This window comes from Euprymna scolopes, chromosome 22 (genome assembly GCF_053919585.1).
Source record: "Euprymna scolopes isolate OS-2025 chromosome 22, ASM5391958v1, whole genome shotgun sequence".
NCBI classification, from domain to species: Eukaryota; Metazoa; Mollusca; class Cephalopoda; order Sepiida; family Sepiolidae; genus Euprymna; species Euprymna scolopes.
Genome location: NC_136503.1, coordinates 92,490,843 through 92,516,383, shown reverse-complemented (window position 1 = coordinate 92,516,383; position 25,541 = coordinate 92,490,843). Strand labels below are relative to the sequence as shown.

Sequence of the window (25,541 nt, the reverse complement as noted above, 5' to 3'; positions counted from 1 at the left end):
ATCCCTTGAATGAACTCTTCCGTTAACTATAAATGCTGCGTAATTAAAGCTATTTGTGAATTGTGACTTGCTTTCTTTTGTGAATAAAACCTTTACAAAGGTATTCGGCTCTTCGTTTTTCACTACAAGGGGCATTACTTATTGCACGCCCCTCGTATATCTCTATTTGAACCATTCCCAAATGTAAAACGTTTTATCACATTTTTGGTTGTGTAATTTCTCTTCACCTCGCAAGTTCAATTCTTGTATACATATAATAATAGACAGAATTCGCTTTTAGGAAGGCTCATTCGCTTTTTAAACATTTATTCGGCATAGTGGGCCCCGATCTTATATCAGAAATCTCATTCCAACAATTCGATCACGGCAAGCCTAATTGTTTTTGTTTTTTTAGGTGTGTGCTATTATTATTATTATTATTATTACGGAGGGCTGGGTACTTGATGAGTAAACGTTTGCTTTACACGATTTTTTATTTTTGATGCGCAAACGTTTGCTTTACACGATCCGCTCCCTTAGACATACGCAGAAGGTTTTCAAAATAAAAATTTATTTAAAATAAACAAATAAAATAAAAACAAGCACAAAATAAAAGTATAAATGAAATTTACTCAAAGAAAAGGTCGATTAAAAAAAAATATGGGTTCACACTCCTCATCAAGTGCCGGGGTTGTGTTATGAACTGACATTATCTAACATTGCGACAGTGCAAAGGGTGGGATAGGGAAATAAAAAGATCACCAGTAAACTAAATTGAAACTTGAATACCGCCTCTGCTATGCTAGTCGGGGTGACGTATTTCGTTGTTGCCGTGACGTAAACAGTCGAACATTTCCGACATTTATCGAAAGCGGCCACGTGATACACTGGTATATAATCAACATTTTGCACCGTTATTCACAGACAGCGTCCTGCAGATCACTGCCTTTGCTTAACGTGTAATCCTAACAGCTGACAATTTCTTCCGTTCTCGTATTATTGCGTGTAAGAAAATCCCGTGATAATGTCCGGCGAATATCACCGACCCGATACCAAAACTGTGTCTGATTTAAAAGATATTGCAAACCAATTGCGTATCGACAGTATTAAAGCAACTGATGCCAGCAATTCCGGGTAAGGCAGCTCCGTCTTTCAAGTCGAACAGAAATTAAATTAATTTAGAAAAAAAAAAATTGCTTTATATATATATATATATATATATATATTACAATGCACAGAGGTACGAAAAAGTGGTAAAAAAACAACAAATAATTGTTATCAAAGGCAAGTTGCTCTTCTACTTATCTGGCCTTGATAACATTTATTTTACTTTTATTTTTTGACGTCCTTTTCGAATCTGTAAACCCACTCAATATTGTGCGATATTGGATCGATTTCTAACAGTAATTTGTAACTTAACAAACCTATAAATATTTAGGTGTCAACTCGCGACCATTCTTCTTGTTCTTGCCTATCACTCAATGTTTTTTGAACCGAATAAACATTTAAAGTTAGTAAAACCACTAAACTCCTTTTTCCAGGTAAAAGTAACTTCTCTCGTCTTTGATACCACTTTTTTTTCTTTTCTTTTTATAACCTCCGTGGATTTTTGTAAAATAAACTCCATCATTAATGCATAAATGTGTGAATAAAGCTTATAAAAGGATAAAACAATCTTTCCTTAAAATGCTTTGTCGGAGTTGTATAACCCTCCCCCATGCGTAATTTCTATACCGGTAGGTTTTTGAAAAATTTTCCACTGGATTGATTGGACACTAATTAACTAGATTATGAAAAAAAAAAAAAATCATTTCGACATGTGAAAGAGGTGCTCACTTTTTAGTTACAATGTTCTGGTAAATCGGTCACACTTTTTTTTTTTTTTTTTTTTTTTTTTTTTGAGAAATATTTCTGACTTACAAATTCGGTAGGCTCATTATTTTTACTTTTTTAGTTTTGATATACCCGCGTTTTTATTGGTTACAAAATGGATGACTGATTTACCAGAACATTGTAATTAAACAGTGAGCACCCCACCCCTTTCAAATGTCGAAATAATGATTTTTTTTTTTTCTTTTTTCAATCTTGTTAGTGTCCAGTGAAAAAAATTTCCAAAAACCTATCGGTATACCAATTACGCGTGGGGGAGGGGGTGATGGTTGTAACTCCGCCACTTTGTCCATTTAATCGAATTTTATTTTCTTCAGTAAAAAGTATCGATTTTCATATCATCTTTTGTAAAGATTTGTTATACTTTTTGCAAATCTAATTTTAAATTCTGTATATTTAAAGTTTCGGTAAATTTAGGTTTCTAACAAAACTGATTAAATTTTAAAACTAGGAGGAGAAAAAAAATATCCGTTTTTTTTTTTGTTTTTTTTTCTCTCTCTCCCTGAAGAAACTTAGCGCGAGGCTGAAACACGTGGTACGTGGATCCCATTTTTCAAGGGGGAAGTGACTCGCGCGCACATGTGAGATTAGACTTCTTTTTTTTTTTACAATCCAGATGTACGAAAAAGTGGTAAAAAAAAAACAAATAACCAACTCCTTTCCTTACTCTTGACTCCCAATGTTTCGTCTGCTAAAATTTTAACCATGTGACTACGGTGTAGCATCAATAAAATAAACACTTCAAGTGCCGCTGATTATGGATTTAGTTGAATACGATATTAAAAATCACTTTATTGTTACTTATGCACTTATGTTACCAGACTGGTGGGCGTATTGTAACTATTGTGTACTTTCACCTAGCAATTTAGTAAACAAAAAGATATCGAAAATTTTGAAGGACCGTTTGAATACATTGATTTAAATTTAGTGTTGTAATTTAAAAAAAAAAAAAAAAAAAAAAAAAAGGTAAAATTTTAGAAAAAGCGTGAACTCGAATTAGAAAAACTTTCTTGTAGATTTCGGTGTGCTAAAAAAGAATCTGAAAACTATTAAGTTTCGGAGATATTAATATTTTTCCAATGGATTATTTTCTTTATAAAATCAGCTATAATGGCGTAAGTCGGCTGATTGCGTATGCCCACAGAGGCCATTTCACTTACTTCATTTACGCTAGGTGTATATCACTCAGAACTTTTGACACCCCTAACACGAAACTGCGAATAAGATATAAAAAAACTCGTAATTTCTCTTTTAAAAGTGGGTTGTTTATTTTCTTTATGGATTATATTTCCAAAATAAACTATTAAAGTTGTATAAAAAGTAATAGAAATATTTTTATTTTTTAAAAAACAGTAATGAAATTAATTGAATTTTACGAGCTCAGTATTTTTCAATTTTTAAACTTTAACAATCAAATTTTTCCATTGATTCAATTTTTACGATATTTTCAATGTGAAATTTTATGCTCTTTCCAATAAACCGAATATAATTTAGACAAACTTTTAATTTACCCCCCCCCCATTTTCAAGTGTCTATTAAAAAGATATTCAAATTTAAAACTGTTTTTTAGAAATTTACCTATCATCCGAAGTTTAAAATCTCTTTAAAAAAAAAAGCCACGTTTTTTTTTTTTTTTTATGACACTTTGGTCCTTGCTCCTTTAATTGAAAAAAAAAAAAAAAAATTAGGACTTGAATTACATTTTTCGAGTTATAAGCTTGGAAAGACGGGGTGGAATTCACTATTTTTCACGAAATTCTGACACGCCTAACTCTACGCATGTGCGATAGTCACGTGACATTTTCATAAGGCGGACATTTTAAATTACAAATATTTTCATAAAAAAGAAGTTCTCATTTTATAGTGAAAATAATGCTGTTAGTAAGTTTTCACGACCAGTTTACAAAAAAAAACATCTTTGTTTTCGTTCTTTTTTTTGGGGGGGGGGGTAATCATAAAATCAAGTTGTTGTTTTTTAAAACGAAATTACATTTATTAAAATCCATTATTTCTGAGTAACTTTTTTTTTCCAGAAAGATAAAACCCTGAATTTTATCATAGAAAACAGAATAATGTAAAACTTTTTTCTACTATTTTTAATTAAATTTTAAATGTTAAATTTTCCCAAAAAAGTTAACAATTGACATTTTTTTGTCTTGCACAAAAAACGTACATAAATATTTAAAAAAAAAAAAAAGGTTTTTGAAATAATTTATTTATTTGTTTAAGATTTAGGATGATTTTCTATGAGAATATGCAAAAATATAAGTACCTGGATTTCAAATAATTCCACTTATTCATATAGGCAACCAGTTACTTGGCGTCGATCTAGTGTCTAGATCGACAATGTTTACGTTTGTAGTTGATAAAAAGCAAACTATGGAAGACCAAACAGGCCAAAAAAAAATTATTTTTCAGTGACGAAAATTTCAATGTATTATTAACGCTGAGGCTGGCCAGTACCAGATAGGTGACCATTTGTATGAGTTTGGTTTTTAATGTGTATGTGTGTGGGGGCCCAGGCTCCCCAAAATGGGGGGGGGGCAATGTAAAGCAGAATGAATAAAAAAAAAATATTTCAGCGCGTTTGGTCCACCGTAGTCGAAAGGCGGCAAACGTTTTCAAACAGGATCGAAAAAATGATGCTATTTTTAACACAAAGGGCACAATATTTATCGAATTTTTTTTTTTTTTTTTTTTTTTTGTATCGATTCTTCAAAGCATGCCCTGTTTAATAATGGTCATGCATTATTCGGCTCGCTAAAAAAAAAAAATTAATTTATCAAAGATTTTAAAATGGCTTTTTTCGTATAAATATAAAATAAATTTTTTTGCTTAACTTAAATTATTTTAACATATTCACCGAATTTCACACTTCAAAACTCAAAAGCGGATAATGTTACCGTGGCATAGGTTGACATATATTCGGCGGGTTTTTAATAGTATTTTGTATAGTTTTTTATTTATAACACCTTTTTCCATACTTACGGTGTTAAATAGGGTGTGAGACGCCATCTTGAATTTTCGAATACATCAGTAAACACTGTATGGTTTTCGAGCTGAATAAATGTTACATTGAATAAAAACACGAAAAATATATCCAGTTTGGCAGAAAAGTAACTTATCTTGCCTTTGATATAACATTTATGTTATATATTTGTTTGACAACTTTTTCGAATCTGTGTAAACCCCACAATCGAAGTTCTGATATTCAGACGTCAAAATAAGGTATGCAAACAATTTTTTTTTTTTTTTTTTTTTTTTTTTATCTATAATTCTGTCCCTTACAACAACACAATATGTTCAGTTTCAGATGATTAAGCATATTTGTACCCCCTCAAAATAAGCAAAAAAAAATATATATATATATATATATATAAATATCGTTTATGAAAAATAAGTACACTGTTATAAAGTTCATTCTTCTCTTAATAATCGCTGAAAATTTCGTATTGATTGGATAATTATCTGATTTTTGGTAGATTTTTAAAAAGACGGTCCGCCAAAAAGTACTTACCTGCCGCCCCCCCCCCAGTTTTGGCGGTGCCTATTATAGGCACTGCCTATATATATATATATATATATATATATATATATATATATATATATATATATATAGAACTTGTATAGATTAACAGGTGCTTCTGCAGTTTAATTAACCGTTTTTCCGTAAGTAACGTGCCGAAATTTATCGAGCAGAGTAATGATTTAACTAGGCACCGCCAAAACTGGGGGGGCAGGTCAGTACTTTTTGACGGACCGTCTTTTTAAAAATCTACCAAAAATCAGGTAATTATCCGATCAATACGAAATTTTCAGCGATTATTAGGAGAAGAATGAACTTTATAACAGTGTACTTATTTTTCATAAACGATATTTATATATATATATTTTTTTGCTTACAAAACCCCCCCTTGTTTTGAAGTGGGAACAAATATACTTAAAATAATCATCTGAAACTGAACAAAACATATTGTGTTGTTGTAAGGGACAGAATTATAGATTTAAAAAAAAAAAAAAAAAAAAAAAAATTGTTTGCATACCTTATTTTGACGTCTGAATATCAGAACTTCGATTGTGTTTAATTATCCCGCTTTTGAGTTTTGAAGTGTGAAATTCGGTGAATATGTTAAGTAAAATAATTAATTTAAGTTAAGCAAAACAAAAAAAAAAATTTTTTTATATTTATACGAAAAAAGCCATTTTAAAATTTTTGATAAATAAATTAACAATTTTTTTTTTAGCGAGCCGAATAATGCATGACCATTATTAAACAGAGCATGCTTTGAATAATCGATACAAAAAAAAAAAATTCGATAAATATTGTGCCCTTTGTGTTAAAAATAGCATCATTTTTTTTTTCGATCTCGTTTGAAAACGTTTGCCGCCTTTCGACTACGGTGGACCAAACGCGCTGAAATAATTTTTTTTATTCTGCTTTAAATTGCCCCCTCCCCCCATTTTGGGGAGCCTGGCCCCCACACACATACACATTAAAAACCAAACTCATACAAATGGTCACCCATCTGGTACTGGCCAGCCTCAGCTTAATAATACATTGAAATTTTCGTCACTGAAAAATAAGTTTTTTTGGCCTGTTTGGTCTTCCATAGTTTTCGTCTCATCAAAAGAAAACGTAAACAGAGTCGATCTGAACTCTACGGCGACGCGAAATGTCTGATTACCTATATGAATAAGTGAAATTATTTGAAATTCAGGTACTTATATTATAATATTTTTGCATATTCTCTAAGAAAATCATCCTAAATCTTAGTTAGACAATAAATAAATAAATTAATTATTTCAAAAACCCTTTTTTTTTAAATATTTAAATACGTTTTTTGTGCAAGACAAAAAATGTCAATTGTTAACTTTTTGGGAAAATTTAACATTTAAAATTGAATTAAAAATAGTAGAAAAAGTTTTATATTATTCTGTTTTCTATATGATAAAATTCAGGGTTTTATCTTTCTGGAAAAAAAAAAGATACTCAGAAATAATGGATTTTAATAAATGTAATTTAATTTTAAAAAACAACAACTTGATTTTGCGGCCATTTTTGGCGGTGCCTAGATTTAACTCTTCACAAAAATTGTGTTTACATTGGCAGCGGTATCAGAATTTTTGTAGGGATTTGACACCCCTAACACGAAACTGCAAATAAAATATAAAAATCTCGTAATTTCTTTCGTAAGCAGGGGGGTGTGTGATGTTGGGGCGCGCGCCCCAACATCACATCCCTCCCCCCCCCCCACATAGTTTGCTTGGTGATGCCGTCGTTTATGCGCGTAGCATAAACGGAAGCTGCAAAATGATGAAAAGTAGTTCGTGGGTTCAGGGGTAAATACCATGCAAACGGTAAATTTGCCCCAAGTTTGACTATCAGATTCGTTGTCAGCGACCTCAATTACCTATAAAAAAAACAAATTAGAGTGGTCGGTGTTATTTGTTAATTAATTTTTCAAGCAGTTGCGTGTTGAAATATTCTGGAAACTTTTATTTGGCGCTGCTGCTATCCCCCCCCCCCCCACAGTCGTCCATTTTTTTTTTTTTTTTTTTTTTGTTTAGCTTTTTTCCTTGAAAACATTACGACAAGTTTTCTTCTATTTGACTCCCATGCATGTGAAAAATAATTACGGTAAGTTTTTCTGTTATTATTTGACAATAAAAATTACTTTGCAACTTACCTGCATCATTCATTTTTCTATTTAAAAAAGTAGTAATTATTAAAAAAAAAAAAAAAAAAAAAAAAACGGTATGTTTTACGGCATTTTAGAACTTCGCAAGGTTAGCGGAAACCGCTCTAACATTCGATATGAAATAAAAAGCACTTGAAACTACTTAAAAATACCAACGAATGATGCAGATAAGTTGGAAAGTAACTTTTATTGATAATGTTACCATTTATTCTTTTAATGGCTAATTTCGTGAATTTGGCCTTTTTTGAAATGGTTTGGCCTTCAAGAAATTGTATTTAGCCTTCTTTTTTTTTAATTTGGCTTCTGTTTTCTTTTTTTTTAAATAATTTTACCACTATATTAATTTTATAGTACCTATTTACTATGCCTCCCCACAGGGCAGAGTTAGACACCAGGGTCGTTTTTTAACGTGGAGAAAAGGTACAAAAATAAAAATTGTCTCAGTCGTGAAGGATTTCTCCTCCACCAAAAGAGAACAATAAATAGAAGTGCAGCAGCATCTGAAGAACAGATACTACACTTTGATCTTGTCCCGAAGGCCAAGTAATATTGGTCTTAAGAAAATTATTAATTAATAATTATTATATTAATTTTATAGTAATTAAAGAAAATGCTATAATTAATTTTTCAAGCAGTTTCGTGTTGAAATATTCTGGAAACTTGTATTTGGCGCTGTTGCTGCTAGCCCCCCCCCCCCCCCCCAGTCGGCCATTTATTTTTTATTTTTTCGCGTTTTCTCTCTGTAAGCCCCCCCCCCTCGTCCATTTTCTCCGTCAGATGGCAGCATGTGTGACGTCATTTTACGGAGAAATCCGAGCGAGTGATAAGCCACGCCCAGGCCAGCTCATGCACTAGTACCGTCCGAAGTTTAAAACCTTAAAAAAAAATTTTTTTTTTTTTTTAATGAAACCTTGGTCCTTGCTCCTTTAATTGGGGGGGGGGGGGATGCTTGAATTACATTTAAATGTAATTCAAGCCCTAATTTTTTTTTTTGGAAAGATGGGGTGGAATTATTCACTATTTTCACGAAATTTCTGACACACTTAGGGGTGTTTCGCTCTGCCAATGTAAACAAATCATTACTCTGCTCGATAAATTTCGGCACGTTACTTACGGAAAAACGGTTATGTTTTTGTAAACTGCTCATGAAAACTGAATTTTTTAGATCAATTAAAAAGCATTAAAAACTACGTAACAAAAATGAACCACATTTGTTTGGAAAATGCCCGCTAAAAATTCCTCCGCAATGTTACAAGTTATTTTGCGCACGTGAACAAATACAATGATGCGTTGTAATATTTATTTTTTACTTATTAATAAAATGCTTATTTTTATTTTAAATGTGATTTCTCTTGGGTCTGTGCGCATGCGTAATCAGCCGACTTACGCCATTATAGCTGATTTTATAAAGAAAATAATCCATTGGAAAAATATTAACATCTCTGAAACTATTAATTTGCGACAGATACGGTTTTCAGATTCTTTTTTAGCACACCGAAATCTACAAAACAATATTTTTATCTACTAGTTCGAGTTCACACTTTGGTAAATGTTTCGTTTAGGTCCACCTCCACAATTTTCTTTAAAATGACGACATTTATAGGTTTTCGACTATGCTGAATACGAAAATCGCATTGAAATGTTGCAGAGATAAGTAGTTATCAAGATAGAAAAAAATGCATTATGCACGGTAATTTTGGCGGCCATTTTTTTTATGTACATGCGCGCGCCCTAAGCAATCAGAATTTTACACGAAGGAAAAAAACCAAGTACTCCCCCCCCCCCCCATCCTCGAGAATGATCCACTTTTATGATATTGACAATGCCCCCCCCCCCCCCCCCCAAAAAAAATGTACGTATCCAGCATAATCGAAACTTGTTTTTTTTTTTTTCTTTTCAGGGCGCGCGTGCATGCGCGAAAAAAAAAAAAGGCCGCCAGTCTTGGGGGGGGGGGGGTATCAGGGCACGCGCGTACAAAAAAAAAAATGGCCGCCATGCGCGTAGAAAAATGTCTGCCATTCTGGAGGATGGGGGGGGGTACTTGGTTTTTTTTTTTCCTTCGTGTAAAATTCTGATTGCTTAGGGTGCGCGCATGCGCGTAAAAAAAAAAATGGCCGCCAAAATTACTGTGCATAATGCATATTTTCTATCTTGATAACTACTTATCTCTGCAATATTTCAATGCGATTTTCGTATTCAGCATAGTCGAAAACCTATAAATGTCGTCATTTTAAAGAAAATTGTGGAGGTGGACCTAAACAAAACATTTACCCACACTTTTTCTAAAATATCAAAAAAAAAATCAGTTGCGCTTGTGCTTTATTTCGCGAATTTTGAAGTAGGTAAATATGAAGAATTACTCCACCGTCGAAAATTACTACTCTAACAGGTTTTCGAGGTTGCTGAAAACGAAAATAACTTAAAATTACGGCAAACGAGTAGTTCCCAAGATATGAAGAAATGTTAGTTTTAAGAAAGTGGGGGATCACTTTTCTATATTAATTTAACGTAAAATGAGCGCTCACTTTGTGACCGATTTTTTTTCCGGGAGAGTGGGATTTCTTTCCACTCTCGAAAAATCCTGTAAAATTACCACTAACGTTCAAAATTCCAAGAAACAAGTAGTTTTCAAGATATAAAGAAATGCACTCACTTTATGGTTTTTTTTTTGTTGGGGGATGGGGATATTCAATTAAAGAACTTGTATAGTTTTTTTAATAGGTGCTTATGCAGTTTAATTAACCGTTTTAACATAAATAACGTGCCAACATTAACCGAGAGAACTGTTTAATATTTTACAAAAGTTTTTACATTAAAAATGTTTATATTTGGTGAGAGGCGGGGAGGGGGGGGCGCCACAACATCCATCGCCCCTCCCACCAAATGTAAACAGAATTTTTGTAAAATATTAAGCAGTTCTGCTCAAAACAGTTAAACTGCATAGGCACTAGATGTCGGAAACTTTGTGGAAAAATATTGAATAATTCGACCCTCTGTCTTTCCAAGCTTATAACTACTCGAAAAATGTAATTCAACCCCTAATTTTTTCTTTTTTCAATTAAAGGAGCAAGGATCAAGGTTTTATTAAAAAAAAAAAAAAAAAAACTTAATCTAAATATTATTTATTGATCTTTTATCTTCAATTTGTGATATATAAAACTTTGAGTAAATTATTTACTTTTTAATAGACATTTCAAGGGGAGAGGTGAATTAATTCGACCCAGTCTTTTGAACTTATATCTTCAATTTGTGATATATAAAATTTTGGTACATAAATTAATTTTTAATAGACATTTCAAAATGGGGGGGGGGGGGGTTTTAAAAGTTTGTCTAAAATATTATATTCGGTTTATTGGAAAGAGCATAAAATTTCACATTGACCCTGAAAATATCGTAAAAATAGAATCAATAGAAAAATTTATATTTTTAAAGTTTAAAAATTTAAAAATACTGAACTCGTAAAATTCAATTAATTTAATTTTCCTTTTTTTTTCTTTTTTCTTTTTTTTTTTTTAATAAAAATATTTCTATTACTTTTTATACAACTTTAATAGTTTATTTTGGAAGTATAATCCATAAAGAAAATAAACAACCCACTTTTAAAAGAGAAATTACGAGTTTTTATATTTTATTCGCAGTTTCGTGTTAGGGGTGTCAAATTCTGATACACCTACATAAGCAACTATACAAGTTCTATAATTGAATATCCCTCCGCCAAAAAAAAGTGACCATAAAGTGAGTGCATTTCTTCATATCTTGAAAACTACTTGTTTCCTGGAATTTTAAGTTAATGGTAATTTTAAACGATTTTTCGAGGGTGGAAAGAAAGCCCAACCCGGAAAAAATCGTGGCCACAAAGTGGGTGCTCATTTTTACGTTAAAGTGATCCCCCACTTTTTTAAAACGTACATTTCTTCATATCTTGGAAACTACTAATTTGCCATAATTTTAAATGTTATTTTGTATTTCATCGACCCCCGAAAACCTGTAAGAGTGTTAATTTTAAAGGAATTTTCGGAGTAATTCTTCATATTTACCAAAAAGTATTTTAATCAGATTATTAAGCTGGATCGGAAAGGGCGGGGGTAAGCAAAGAATTAGTAATTCAGAATTCGGTACTTATGCATTATGTTACCGGGCTGGCGGTTTGGGTATTTGATGACGAGTGTAGACACCTTTTTAAATTTTTGTACATTTATAATTTAAAAAAAAAAAAAAAAATGCTTACGCAACTATTTGATTTTTCAAATTTTTTTTTTTTATGCTCTTTTCAATAATGCTGGATTTGAGTTTATTCAATCTAAAGGGAAAAAATAAATATTAAAATCTTTATTAACAATGACTTGCAAGTTAAGGGTTAAGCTTAAATAATTTTACAAACCACAGGACCACAATTTAAATTTATTGTAATGCCTTTTTTTTTTTTTTTTTTTTTTTTTTTTTTAACAATTAAAATCAAATATGACTAGACATATCAAGATTTAATTATTCTGAAATATCTAGCATTTAAATAGTCATACTACACTTTTTTCTTTAGATTGAATAGACTCAAATCCAGCATTATTGAAAAGAGCATAAAAAAATAACAAAGAAATAAATTAGAACTATTATTTTTTTTATTTATTTTTTTTTTTTTTAAATCGGCCCATTACTGGAGTTATACTGGGCATTTTGCCTTAAGTCAGTCCTATTATTTGAATATATAAGTTACTGACTGAAAAGGGTAGGAAATTTGCACAATTTACAGACTTAACTGATCTTTAAAAAAAACTAGTTATGAAATTTTGAACATGTACAGTTCAGTTGGCGTTATTTACGGCTATCTCGCCTTTTTTTTTTTTTTTTTTTTTTTTTTTTTTTAAGGCATCACCACTTATCGAGGCCACTCAAGGATAAAGGTTAGAGTGTACGGTGAACAATTGGACAATGAAGTATTCACTAATAATGGAAATTCAGTAAATTTTAACTTATATCAAAAACTTGTTTACGTTAGACTTGAAGACTACCATATTGTAGTCAGTTGGAAAGCAGGTAAATGGAACAGTTCCACAAGTGTGCAGTTCTAAGAAGCTTTGTTCATGGAATCTACGTTTAGGCACAGGTAGTGGGGGAAATTATTGATAGTGTTTTCTGCTAGACGGGTGTTTCTGTGAAAGTTTGGCAGTGGGGGGGGGCATAGATTGGAGCTCAGTCGAGCACTTGCCATGAAAATAATGATAAAGCAGACAAACTTGCAACATCTCTTTAAGAATGAGATTGAAGAGAAAAGGACATCCTCTAAAAGGCTACGAAGTCTATTAACTCTATCAAGGCACGATAAGTCCTTTCTAGCAGCTCCTGCCCAGATGTGGCAATAGTACTCCATCTTGGACGTACCTAGCTCTTAGATAGATCACTGCTGATGCAATTCTCTATCTACTGGATCAATAGAAGGATCCCACCATTTTTCCAGCGGCCTTGGCAACGGATTTAATGTATGTGTTCCGTTTCAGATTGGGATTAAAGCTTGTCAAAACAGACCTCCCCAAGGCGAGAGCCATTCATTTCAATTGATGCCAGATGGGGATCAGTGTTGATGATGTAAAGATAAAAGCTTGGTTTTAGATGCATTAAAAGTAACAAGCCACCTCTTTCTCCATTGTACCACTTGCTTAAGATCAGGAGAGAGAATTGGAGAGAACTTGGTCGTTTACGGTCTTAGATGTGCTACCCTAGATAGTAGTGTTATCAGCATAAATGTCTACGAATGATGTAAAGATGTGATTTGGAAGATCATTGATGTAGATCAGGATGGACCCCCTGAGGGAAATGGTGAATTATTTTACATTAAATTTTTGTGAAACTCCCCCCCTCCCCTCTAATGTTTTTGTTTGTCAAGTCTTCACTATGTTCACATAATTTTCCTTAGCCCTACAATTAATTCAAAGTCCGAATGGCAACCCTTCCCATATTCTCATTGCATAAAAACCCTCTTAAAATCACACATAATCGTCTTTAAAAAAAAAAAAAAACATACAGGATTTCTCCCATAGAAAAAAATGGTTAACTGCCCTAAAACACTAGAATGACCTGTAATGGAGAATTATTTTACATCAAATTCTAAAATAATTTTATCTTTCATCTTTCAAGTTTTTCATCACATTTGAGAGGGGTGGTCAGAAGGGGTTGGGTGAACTTAAACAGAAGGTGTTAATCTACAATAATACCAAAGAAATATTGCAATATATTCATTTTTTAAATGGTTCTATGTTTAGATTAAAGTTTTTTGTACATAAAGCACATTACAATTCAACTTTTGAGTTCTCCAACTTTTCTGTTTATGAATACATAGCATTTTTAAGGAATTGCAGCATATTTATGCACATTTACTGAAGATTATTTGGAAACCATGAACCTTTGGAGATTTCATTTACATATTCTAATTCCTTGTACAAAAATATACTTACGTGGTAAATTTCATTGCTAAATCTGTGTTTAACAAAGATACTACTTTTTTACTGAAAAAGTAGTGTAATAAAAATGTGACAAAACGCATATGGTCTTAAAGAGGGGAAAATATCCAAACATGTGAGGCACAAAGTCATAACTTCCTTATTTTTTATCAGATTTTAAACATTTCAAGATTCTTAGCTCATCAATACCAATATTGAAATTTTAAGCGATTTCAATTTTTTCATGTGTATTGCTAATATCAAAGAAAATTTTGTACAGATCATAATTGTTTTCAAGTTCATTAAACTAATTAGCATAATTGAGTTTCATTTTAATGGTTTCCAATAGAAGCATCATAAAAAAGTTTTATAAAAAATGGTAGGTAAGACTTTATCATGTGAAATGTTATTCTGATCATTACACTGTGAAAAATCCAAGATGGCCACCACTACACGATTCAAAGAAATTAACAAATATGGCTTGTAGTATATCAAATGGAAGGAAATTTTGTACAGATTACAATTGTTTCCAAGTTCATTAAATCAGTTAGGATAATTAAATTTCATTTTTAACGGCTTCAAGTTACCGTGACAGTTATCAGGTGAGTTTCTACTATTTTGTATAAATTTTTAAGTCATCGTCAAAACTTCAAAACTGACCATTTTTTTTTTTTTCGTCTCGTGCAACGCTCGACACTACTTGTTTTTAGAACAGAATAAACATTTACAACACCAAAAATTTGAGGAAGGTAGAAGAGTACTTGCCTTTAGTAACATTTGTTTTATTGGCTACTTTTTAATACCTTTGTGGATTGTAAAACAAACCCAATTTTTTCTTAACTGGATAAGTGGTTTGTGTGTTTTTAACTCCTTTAAAAGCATGATCTTTGTCAGTCGTTGTTTTATAAATTTGATTTTTAAGAATATTCTTTTCCTGTCGATAATTAGTCATATTTTGTAAATAACAAAAATAAAATGAATACTTTGTTCGTAAGTTAGTTGATGAACACGTATTTACAGGGTTTTTTTTGTGCGCGACGATGCATCAAAATTCTCATGTTTATAAGCATTTGTCAGTATTTCTAATGACTCTAGCATAAAGTTTTTATCCAATTCTTTTCAAATTTTAGGAAAAGAAATTAATATTTTTGCTATTAAATAGCGATTGAACAGTTTTTACTTATCTTTGTACTACAAAGCGTTGACTTTAAGATATTCTAACTTTTGACTGGAAAGATGGATGTACGTGTTGTGTCCAAATTCCGTAGCAAAGAATTCTTTTCCCTAATTAGCTAAAAAAAAAAAAAAAAAAAAACTAGAAAAGTTGTCGGAGTACGACTTCCGCTAAGAATATTTATTTGAACACACCCCGATCGCTTATTTAAAAAAAAAAAAAAATGATCTACCGCCAGCGGATATGCTATGCAGACAGGATTCCTTGTTAATAGTCGGATTTAAATAGCAATTTCTTCAAATATGCAAATCACAACAAAAGTATTAAGTTATATTTTGGAGGTAGGAGAAATGTACTTACTGATTTAAAAACTGAGTATTAAATTAAGTAGCAGTGTGCCTTGTCCAGCGCTGAACGTTATGGTGTCTGGTAAGGCTAATTTAATCAGAAGTTTGAAAGGTTATCATGCATTTAAACCGTAAGTTTTTGCAAATTATTTAGCAATAATTATAATGTACCTTTACTTTTTTGCAAAAAAAAAAAAAAAAAAATCTATTTCGCCTGTTGTTGCTCCCGGACAGTGGCAAAAAATTAACATAACAATTACCTCTAAGTTTATTTTATTTATTTTTTTTTTAAATCAGTAATATTCAGATAATTTCGACTGCATAATTTGGAAGCTAATGTTCTAATTTATTAGAATCGACCAAAAAAAAAAAAATTAGAAACTTTTTTTTTTTTTTTTTTTAATCTGAAAACTCCATTTATAGACTACAAAATTGTTCTGATAGTGTAGAAGGGCTGAGGTTTTTTTTCTTGAATACACAAAAAATTCTGATGAATCGATCTTATTTTCAAGATTTTACTGTTATGAGGGTTGGAAATTCCACCTTTATTCGTGTCAAAGCTAGTTCTGGTGCTATCAGATTAGGCTGCCTATTGGCTTTCTGAAACAAAATGCACCTACATTGATTTCTGTTTTTGTTTTCTATTTTTTGTAAAACTTATGTTCTACAAAAACAAAACAAAATCAACAGCCCCTTCCCCCCTATTTTCTTTTTCCTTCCCTACTTCCAGGTCCTGGATATGACCTTAAATTATATCCGATGGTGAGGCCCCAGTTTGCAGGCTTTGGGGAGTGTTGAGCCACCCTTTAATTGCCATTGCTCCCAGGTCTACTCTAACCCAGAGTGGTAGTACCTGTTAGGGTCCCAACTATGGGTTAGATAGAAACCCCCCCCAAAAAAACAAACAAATATATTCTATTAAATAATTATCCTTCAAAATCTAATCAGATTCCATTTGACCCTGTCGACAGGGCATCAGAATATGCGGACTATCCCCCCCACCCCACCCTGCAGAGAGTAGACTTCCCTCAATGGGGCTACTTGTGCCCTTCTCTTTCACTCTTCTCCCCTCAGCCCTTCACTCTGAAAATTCACTAATTATTTCTCTTGCTTTTTCAGTAATAGTCAACTGACATACTAACCCTGTCGGTGGGGCATTAGAATATGCTGACTTCCCCCCTGCAGAGGGTAAAAGTCCTTCAATGGGGTCACCTGTTGACCGTGGGTGGCATCCCGTAAGGCTTACAAAAGGAATCCTGGTGGTTGAGCAAATCATGTCCAGGGTATTTTAAGGACATGAGACACCTCTTTGGCCCTTACTTAAGCTAAGACGGGCGGTTGGATAGGCCCGCTCCAATCAATCGATTGGTCATGTCTAGCCCTAAATCAGACAGACATAAGAAAATATGCTCGCACTTGCCACACTATACAATAAACTGATTTAGTAAGTGGTGGCTGGGGGGGTCAATCAACTTGCTGAATAATGGACTAAACACAGTTGAGAAACTAAAATTCTTGCTAAAAACGAGGGTTTCAGAAAGAAATTGAAGAACCACAGGTGCTTGAATCCACCAGCAAGATGAGTATACTTTTCCTGTATCCCTGTTGCGTTGGGGCGAATGGGTATCCCCCTCAACACTGGCCATATAGGACTCCGAGGTAGGTGGAGAGCAGGAAAAAGGAAACAAACCAAATATATTAATGGAAACCAGAAAGCCTCAGAAAAGAAACCACACCGAAGTATCTGTCAGTAGTTCTGACTCTGAAATAGAGCTTCATCAAAAAAATGTTTCCCCGTTTCAGTTATAGAAGCAGCTGAAGGGGAACCAATGACCAAAATATCTCTTTTCAAAATTGAAGATTCTCTCTAGCTTCAAACTTAAAATGGTAAACAAAATAATGATACGTTACTTCTTGAAGTAGAAAACCAAAAATATGCTGTTGAATGGAGACGTTTTTAAAACAATCAAGAAGTTAAAATTTACCCTCACAAATCTCTGAACATTAGCAAAGGCGTAATCAGGAGTACTGAATTATCACTGTGCCCTTTGGGAGAAATTCAGACTGTACAAAAACAAAATGTCACTGACGTTAAGAGTCTAAATTAATAAATTTGGCAAAATAATAAAAACAAATACTTTTAACATCCAATACTCATCAAATCACAAACAAAATTAAAATAGGGTATGAAATGGTAAACATTGAACACTACATACAAAACCCACTTGGGTGTTACAATTGCCAGAGAAATACGGACACCATCGGGACCAATGTACCTGCTCTCCAGTATGTGTAAGGTGCGGAGATAATGAAGCTCATACGGATTGTAAAAAGAGCCAAAATGTGCTAATTGCCAAAAAGGCCATAGTGCCAATTCAAAAGAATATGACAAATGGAAGAGTGAAAAAGAAATCAACAAAATAAAATATACAAAAAATATTACTTTCCAAGAAGCCCGCAAACTATCAGAAAATGTAAAATATTCTGAAATAACAAAAAAAAAAAAAAACATACAGCAAACTACCGAACCAAATAAACAAACAAAAGTAAATTCACTCAACATTAAACCCGAGGATATTATTAAATTACTTAATGAAATGAAGGAACTTATGGAAGAATCAAAATAAAAAACTATAAAACAATTCAACAATGAAAAAAGATTCTATAACTGAACAAAACTCTCAAGCTAAAACTAAACCAAAAAACTCATAAAACCCAAGAATACAACACCCATAGAAACCTCTCTAATTACAGAGGAAAATAAAACATCAAAATATGCCCATGAAGAGAAAAGAAATAAACCTCCACTCAACAAAGAAATTAAAACAAAACTAGACAGATCACGCTCAACTTTCAGACCAAGAATCCCAACACAAAACAGATTTGAAGAAATGGACATAGAAAACCGAAGATCTGATACAAATGATGACAAACAAAAAATAATCCAGTTGAACTGTCGCGGTTAAAAACAAATATGAATGAACTACTTCTACTGCTAACACAAGAACACCCTACAATAGTATGTCTTCAAGAAACATTTCTGAAAAAAGAAAACATTAAGAAATACGAAATTTTTAATTATACTCATAACTTTGTGGGCAGGGCCTCCAGGGGAGTAACAATTCTAATCAGAAACGATATACCCCATAGCAAAATAAACATAATCAAACAATTGCTATTAATGCCACGCTACATAAACCAATGACGGTATGTTCACTATATATACCTCCAAATGATGATAGATAAAAACGAGATTTAAAAATTGATCGATCAATTACCCAAACCTTTCGCCCTATTAGATTTCAATAGTCATAACATACTATGGGGATGTAAAGACACCAATAAAAAGGGCAAAATGTTGGAAGAATTTATCAATGAAAACGATATATACTTCCTCAGTGATGGAACACCTACACACATCAACCCAACTGGTGAAAACCATTCAGCCATTGACCTTAGCCTGTGATCTATCACTATATATGGACAATGTGGAAAGTATATAACACTTGCTGCAATGATCATTTTCCAATAGTAATAGAAATTCCAGAATTCGACAGCGAAAAACTTTCCAGATATAAACTAAATAAGGCCAACTGACAATTATACAAAGAAAAATGTAGACATGATACAGAGAGAAACACTAGTAGAAATTGCAAATAAATGCATCCCTAAAACTTCAGACCCTGGTTTGACAAATGTTGGGAATCCATCAAATTGTGAAAACTTGCACTGAAGAAATTTCGGAAACAACCCACAACTTCAAATCTGATAAAATACAAATTAGAGCTAAAGCTCGTAGGGTAATAAAAGCAGCTAAAAAAGAGTGTTGGGAAAATTATGTCAAACTAAATTCCTCTACAGAACCGAGAGTAGTATGGAAGATGATTAGAAAAATTTCAGTCAACACCAATTAAACACCTGCTTAAAAACACCAGATTAACTGATGAAAAGAATATAGCAGACCTACTAGCTGAAACTTTTTCTCAAAACTCTAATCAAAACCATAACTTAAAATTTATAACGATTAAACAAAATATCGAACAATACAAACTAAACTTTAAATCAAAAAAACCTAGATTATAATAAATTTCTTACATTAACCAAATTAGATTCTATTAAAAGATCCCACAGCACAGCCATAGGACCTGATTAAATCCATTACAAATTCCTGCAACAATTCCCTTTAGAATCATTGATGTTGCTACTAAAAATTTACAACAAATTATGGACAGAAGGCGAATTTCCTGACTTGTGGAGGCAAATCACAATAATAGCAATACCAAAACCAGGAAAAGACCATTCGAATCCACCAAACTACAGACCAGTCTCTGACTAGCTGGTTGTGCAAAATAATGGAGAGAATAATAAATGATAGGTTGGTTTGGTACCTAGAAACCAACAATCTTGTCTCCAACCTACAATGTGGATTCCGTAATAAAAGCACAACAGATCACTTGGTTAGACTGGAAACAGCTATAAGGGAAGCCTTTATCAGAAATGAGCACCTATCAGCAATATTTTTTTGATCTGGAGAAGGCCTACGTCACTACGTGGAAATATGGAATTATGAGAGACTTGAATTTGAACTAAAAAGCAGACTCCCACAATTTATAAAAGGATTTTTATCTGACCGAAAGTTTAGAGTCGGTATTGGAACTACTTACTCAGACGCCACAAATCGAGAGGAAGGAGTACCTCAAAGTAGCATTTTATCTGTGACACTGTTCGATGTTAAAATGAACAGCATAATAAAATGTTTGAATCCTGGTGGAGAGGGATCTTTATATGTAGATGACCTACTGGTGTTTTGCAGATCATAGTATATATGCACCATTGAACGCAAACTCCAACACTGCTTAAATAAATTAGACAAATGGCCAATGGAAAATGGATATAAATTTTCCCAATCCAAAACCAAATGCGTTCATTTCTGCCACAAGAGAAAATTTCATAATGACCCTACATTGAAGATCGGAAGAACAATAATCCCCACCGTAGAACACAAATTTCTCTGTCTAATATTTGACAAAAAACTGTCGTTCATCTTCCATCTGGAGAATCTTAAGAAATAGCTGCAACAAAAGACTGCAACAGAATGTGGAGCCGATCAAGAAACATTAATGAGATTAGATCAAAACTCGACTATGGTAGTTTTATATACCAATCAGCCAGAAAATCCTACCTAAAGATTTTAGATCCAATTTGCCATAGAGGACCGAGATTAGCTCTTGGTGCTTTTAGAACATCCCCAGTTGAAAGCCTCCATGCAGAGACCAACGAAATCCCTATAAATATAAGGAGTCAAAAACTGGGTGCACAATATTACACTAAATTCAAAGCACAACGAAATGATCCATCATACGAAGCTACATTCAATCTGATATATAAGGAGTCATTTGAAGCAAAAAGGAAGGCTATATTGTGTCTTAGAATGAAAGCAATACTGCAGGAATCAGAAATGACAGAAAATATCCAATATATATACTATCTAAAACCTCACCTTGGATACTCAAAAAACCAAAAGTAATCCTAAACTTAAATGAGCTCCCAAAAGCGAAAACCCACCCTAATATCTACAAAGAAAGTCTGATATTCTCCTGAAATATCCAGACCGTCTACCTATTTTCACCGATGGCTCTAAAAACCTTAATAGAATGGCATGTGCTGCCATGTCAAATGAAAAAAACTCTTTAAAAAAGCTCTATTTTTACTGGCGAAATATGTGCCATCGACCTCACACTCAGCATTCTAGAAAAAGATAAGCATAGGAAATTCCTAATTCTTTCAGATTCACTTTCCGTTTTAACATTTCTGAATGACAAAAAACTTGAAACCCCTCTAATCATCAAACTAACAGAATTGATTCTTTATCTGAACACAAAGAAATATTTATGTTGGAGCCCAAGTCACATTGGAATAAGAGGAAATGAAAGAGCTGACTTAGCAGCCAAATCAGCTCTAAACTTGAAACCAGATACAATAAACATACCATATACCGACTTCAACCCCAAAATTAATCCATTAATTCAGGCAAAATGGCAACGACAATGGAATAACATAAATAATAAATTATACCAAATCAAACCATACTGGAGACAAACTCCCCCAAAATCCAGAAAAGAACAAGTCGTTATAACTAGAATCCATATTGGCCATACAAAACTCACACACTCCTTCATTCTAAAACAAGAACCACCACAATGCCCATTCTGCCCGAAAACTTGCACCATTAAACATCTTTTCGTCAAATGTAAAGCTCTAGATAATGCTAGAAAACACAACAGCATGAAGAAACTTTTCAAAAACAACTGTTCGGATGAAATATCCTTTTTAAGAGATCTTTACAAAAATATAAATTACTCTCTGAAACAACCCAACTAAACCTTATGAATGAATATTTGAGGATATAAGACTTTTTTAAAAAAAGAAAAAAAAATCGTTAGATATTAAAAACAAAACTATTGAATTAATCAGAATAGATATACTTGAAGACAGTTCTTTGAATACATATAATTTTTTTATTTTTTTTATTCCGGGTTTGGCATTAAATAACCTGAAAAGGGTTGATATGCCGCTAAACCAAATCCTACCTAGTTAACAGCGATTCCATTCAGCATTTTAAATTACATTGATTTTTAATGTAGGGAAAATCCTCTTGTTTTGTAAAAAAGATGTGTAAATAAACATACTCTATCAATCTTGGCCATGAGCAAATATAACTCGCTTTCAACATTTAAAAATATATATTGATGCACAGTTTGGTTTTTAAAATTCTTCGCTGTGAAGTCTGTCTGTGTCCTTATTCCCTACTTTGTCCGTTTTCAGTGTTTTGGATATGTTCATTGTAGGCACGGCCCAAATGTAAGGAGGAATTAAGTATTTTTTAACAGTCTCTCTTTAAAAATCTACCAAAAATCAAGTAATTATCCAATTAATATAAAATTTTCGCCAATTATTAAGTGAAGTAAGTTGTATTTTTTTTTTTTTTTTTTTTTGCCTACCTCCTTTACTTGTGGGTACAAATATGCTTAAAATAATTAACTGAAACTGAGCAAAATATATTGTATTGTTGGATGAGGATGAACAAACAAAAATAAAAACTGCACGTATCAGATTTTAAGGTTGAAAATCCAAATTTTGAATGTTTTTTCATCGTATGTGTTTTGGAATGTGAAATTCATTGAACATGTTAATTATCTTTCACATTAGCAAAATAAAATTTGAATTTTTTGCAAAAAACACTACTTTTAAATTTTTGAAAAATTAATAATTTCCTTTTAGCAAGCCTTTTTTATTATTTTCCCAAGATGTTGGGGGGGGGGGGCAGCTCCCCATAAAAAGGGATTGTCCAAATTGAATAGCAATTGTCTGATATAAGAAAAATATTTCCACATTGATTAAATCTGGTTGCTTTCGGACACTTCCAGCGATCGCGACCGGAGAAATACTGCCAGAATTAGTGTCGTGTTTATAAGAAAAGGCCTAATCCACATGTAGCAAGCGAAAAATGTTGAATATTTATCTTTTCAAATTCGAGCAAATTAAATAGACAGGCGAGCTCCGTTGTTAACTTGTAGATATTATGATTTATGTGATATAAAAAGTTTTAAGAAGTTGTGAGCCGACCGACCACTTCTTGGAAAAAAGCCTTTCTTGGACATACACAAAAAGCGAACATATATGCACACATTTTCGCTTTTATATATATATATATATATATATATATGACTAGCGGGGGTACCTGGCGTTGCCTGGATTTTTAGAGGTGGGGGGGGTTAAATGATTTCAAAGCGAAGTAATAACCCTGTTTAAATATAAAAATGTTAAAACTTTTTAAAAAAAAAAAAAAAAATCCTGCGGTGCCCGGGTATTTGAAACCCCATAAAAAGTTGGGGGTGAATCTTCGAGGCGAAAGCGAAAAAAAAAAAAAAAAAAAACGTGATGAATTAACTAAAGTGAATTAAGTCAAATATCAATCCCGCAGTCAAGTTTGTTTTGGTTTAGATATTGCGTTGAAAACCAGCTTCCCATAAAATATAGGGGTGTCCATATGAAAGCAATTGTCTGATATAAGGTTTCCACTGCATTGATCAAATGCTGATTGCTTTCTGGACGTTTCGGCGCGAAAGCTGAGAACAGACACCGTTTCAATTTAATTTCACTTTATTTATACTAAAAAGCGGGACAAACAGGCCACAGCGAAATAGCACAATTTTTATAAAAGTCGCTCTAAATAAATATAGACGCGACGTGCATTCCCAAATCCTAGATATTATTATCTAGGGGGTATACAAACACTTTTAAGTGACAGTAACCCCACCCCACACCGAGAATCGTGGTGAAAAAAGCCTTTTTGAGACATACAAAAATGCGGGTGCCGCATTTGCCTTTTTATATATAGACGGGGGGGGGTGTAGGTGTGTGTGTGTTTTTAGGTTAATCATTGGCCGGGTGTATGTTGTTTTAAAAAAAAAAAAAAAAAAAAAAAAAAGCCTTGACGCGCAGGGAAGGGGGTTTGGCAACAGGTCAGCTCGAACCCAAAGCTTTGAGGCCCATAGGATAAGCCTGAACAACTGCGCTATCGCGACAGTCAATGTAAGAGTGATTAAAAATGTTAACCATCACGCTAATCCCCAGTTTTTAATGAGGTCAAATAGTTTTACTGCAGGATAGTTGGTGAGGTGTAAATCCGGTTCAAATCCAGTTTTACTGTTTTTATACTGAAAAGTGAAACCTGCGGCGATCCGAATATGTGGAATATTTATCTTTTGAAAGTCCGGCAAATTAAATAGACAAGCGACCCCCGTTAACTTGTAGATTTTATCATTTACACGTGATATAAAAAGTTTTAAGTGAATTGACTGATCGCTTCTCGGAGAAGTCTTTCTTGGACATACACAAAAGGCATACATACATACTCACGTTTTCGCTTTTTTATATTTATATATACTAGCAAGGGGTACCCAGCGTGGCCCGGGTGTTTGTAGGTGTGTGTGTGTGTTGGGGGGGGGGTCGAAACAACCCTGTTTTAAAAAAAACGTTGGCCGGGTGTTTGGAGGTGTAAAAGAAAAGTTTTAGTAGGCTTGAAACCCGAACCTTTGACATGGAGGTGGAAACAAAATGGAAAAAAACCTTGGAACCTAACCATCTCGGCCACAAGATGTCATGAAAAGCAACTTAATTTAACGTTTATAAAATGAAATTAACAGGTGCGTGATGTTTGCCCTTGAAACATGACACGGCTGCAAGCCAGTTTTCGCTTGTTTTATACTGAAAAGCGAAAGATACACGGGGACGCTCTAAAAATCTGGAAAGCAGCACATGAAAGTCTGGCAAATTAAATAGACAGCCGACCCCCGTTCGTAACTCTTAGATATTATCATTTAGATGTGATATAAAAAGTTTTAAGGAATGAGTCGACCGAGAAGTCCAACAAAAGCCTTTACACAAAAAGCGAACATACATACATGCACACATTTTCGCTTTTATATATATATATATGACTATCGAGGGTACCTAGCATTGCCTGGGTGTTTGGAGGTGTAAAAAAAAAAAAAAAAATTCTCGTAGGTAGGCTCGAACCCGAACCTTGATATCAGTAGTCTGATAACTTACTACCACACTACACGGAAGATAACTGAGAATGGGTGAAATTAAACTATTAAAAAGTTAAGTGACAGGTGCCTAAATTTAATGAGGTCAAACATCACACCATAGGGGAATGAAACGCTGCAAGCCAGTTTTTGCACATGTTTGTTTTCCCCCAAGACGTTGGGGGGAAACCAGCTCCTCATAAAGAGGAGTGCTCAAATGAGTAGCAATTGTCTGCTATGAGGTTTCCTCCGCGTTGATCAAACCTCATTGCTTTTCTGGACGTCTCGCCACAAAAGGTCGAGAACACTCCTTGGCTTTCAGTTTCACTTTTTTATACGAAAAAGCCAAAGAAATATGTGGAGAGTAAAAAAAAAAAAAAATATCGCAAAAATAGCATGCAAAAGTCATCCAAATTAAAGATACACGC

General features: G+C 33.1%; 1 protein-coding gene across 1 annotated transcript in view; it reads left to right on the top strand.

Moving 5' to 3' along the window:
- The first annotated feature begins 787 nt into the window (after positions 1–787).
- LOC145243544 (transketolase-like) overlaps positions 788–25,541 on the top strand; it is a 229,154-nt gene continuing 204,400 nt past the window's right edge. The window contains exon 1 of the mRNA XM_080106523.1: positions 788–1,113. Within this exon, the coding sequence (XP_079962649.1) occupies positions 1,004–1,113 (110 nt within the window). The 5' untranslated portion in view covers positions 788–1,003. The remainder of the gene's footprint in view (positions 1,114–25,541) is intronic.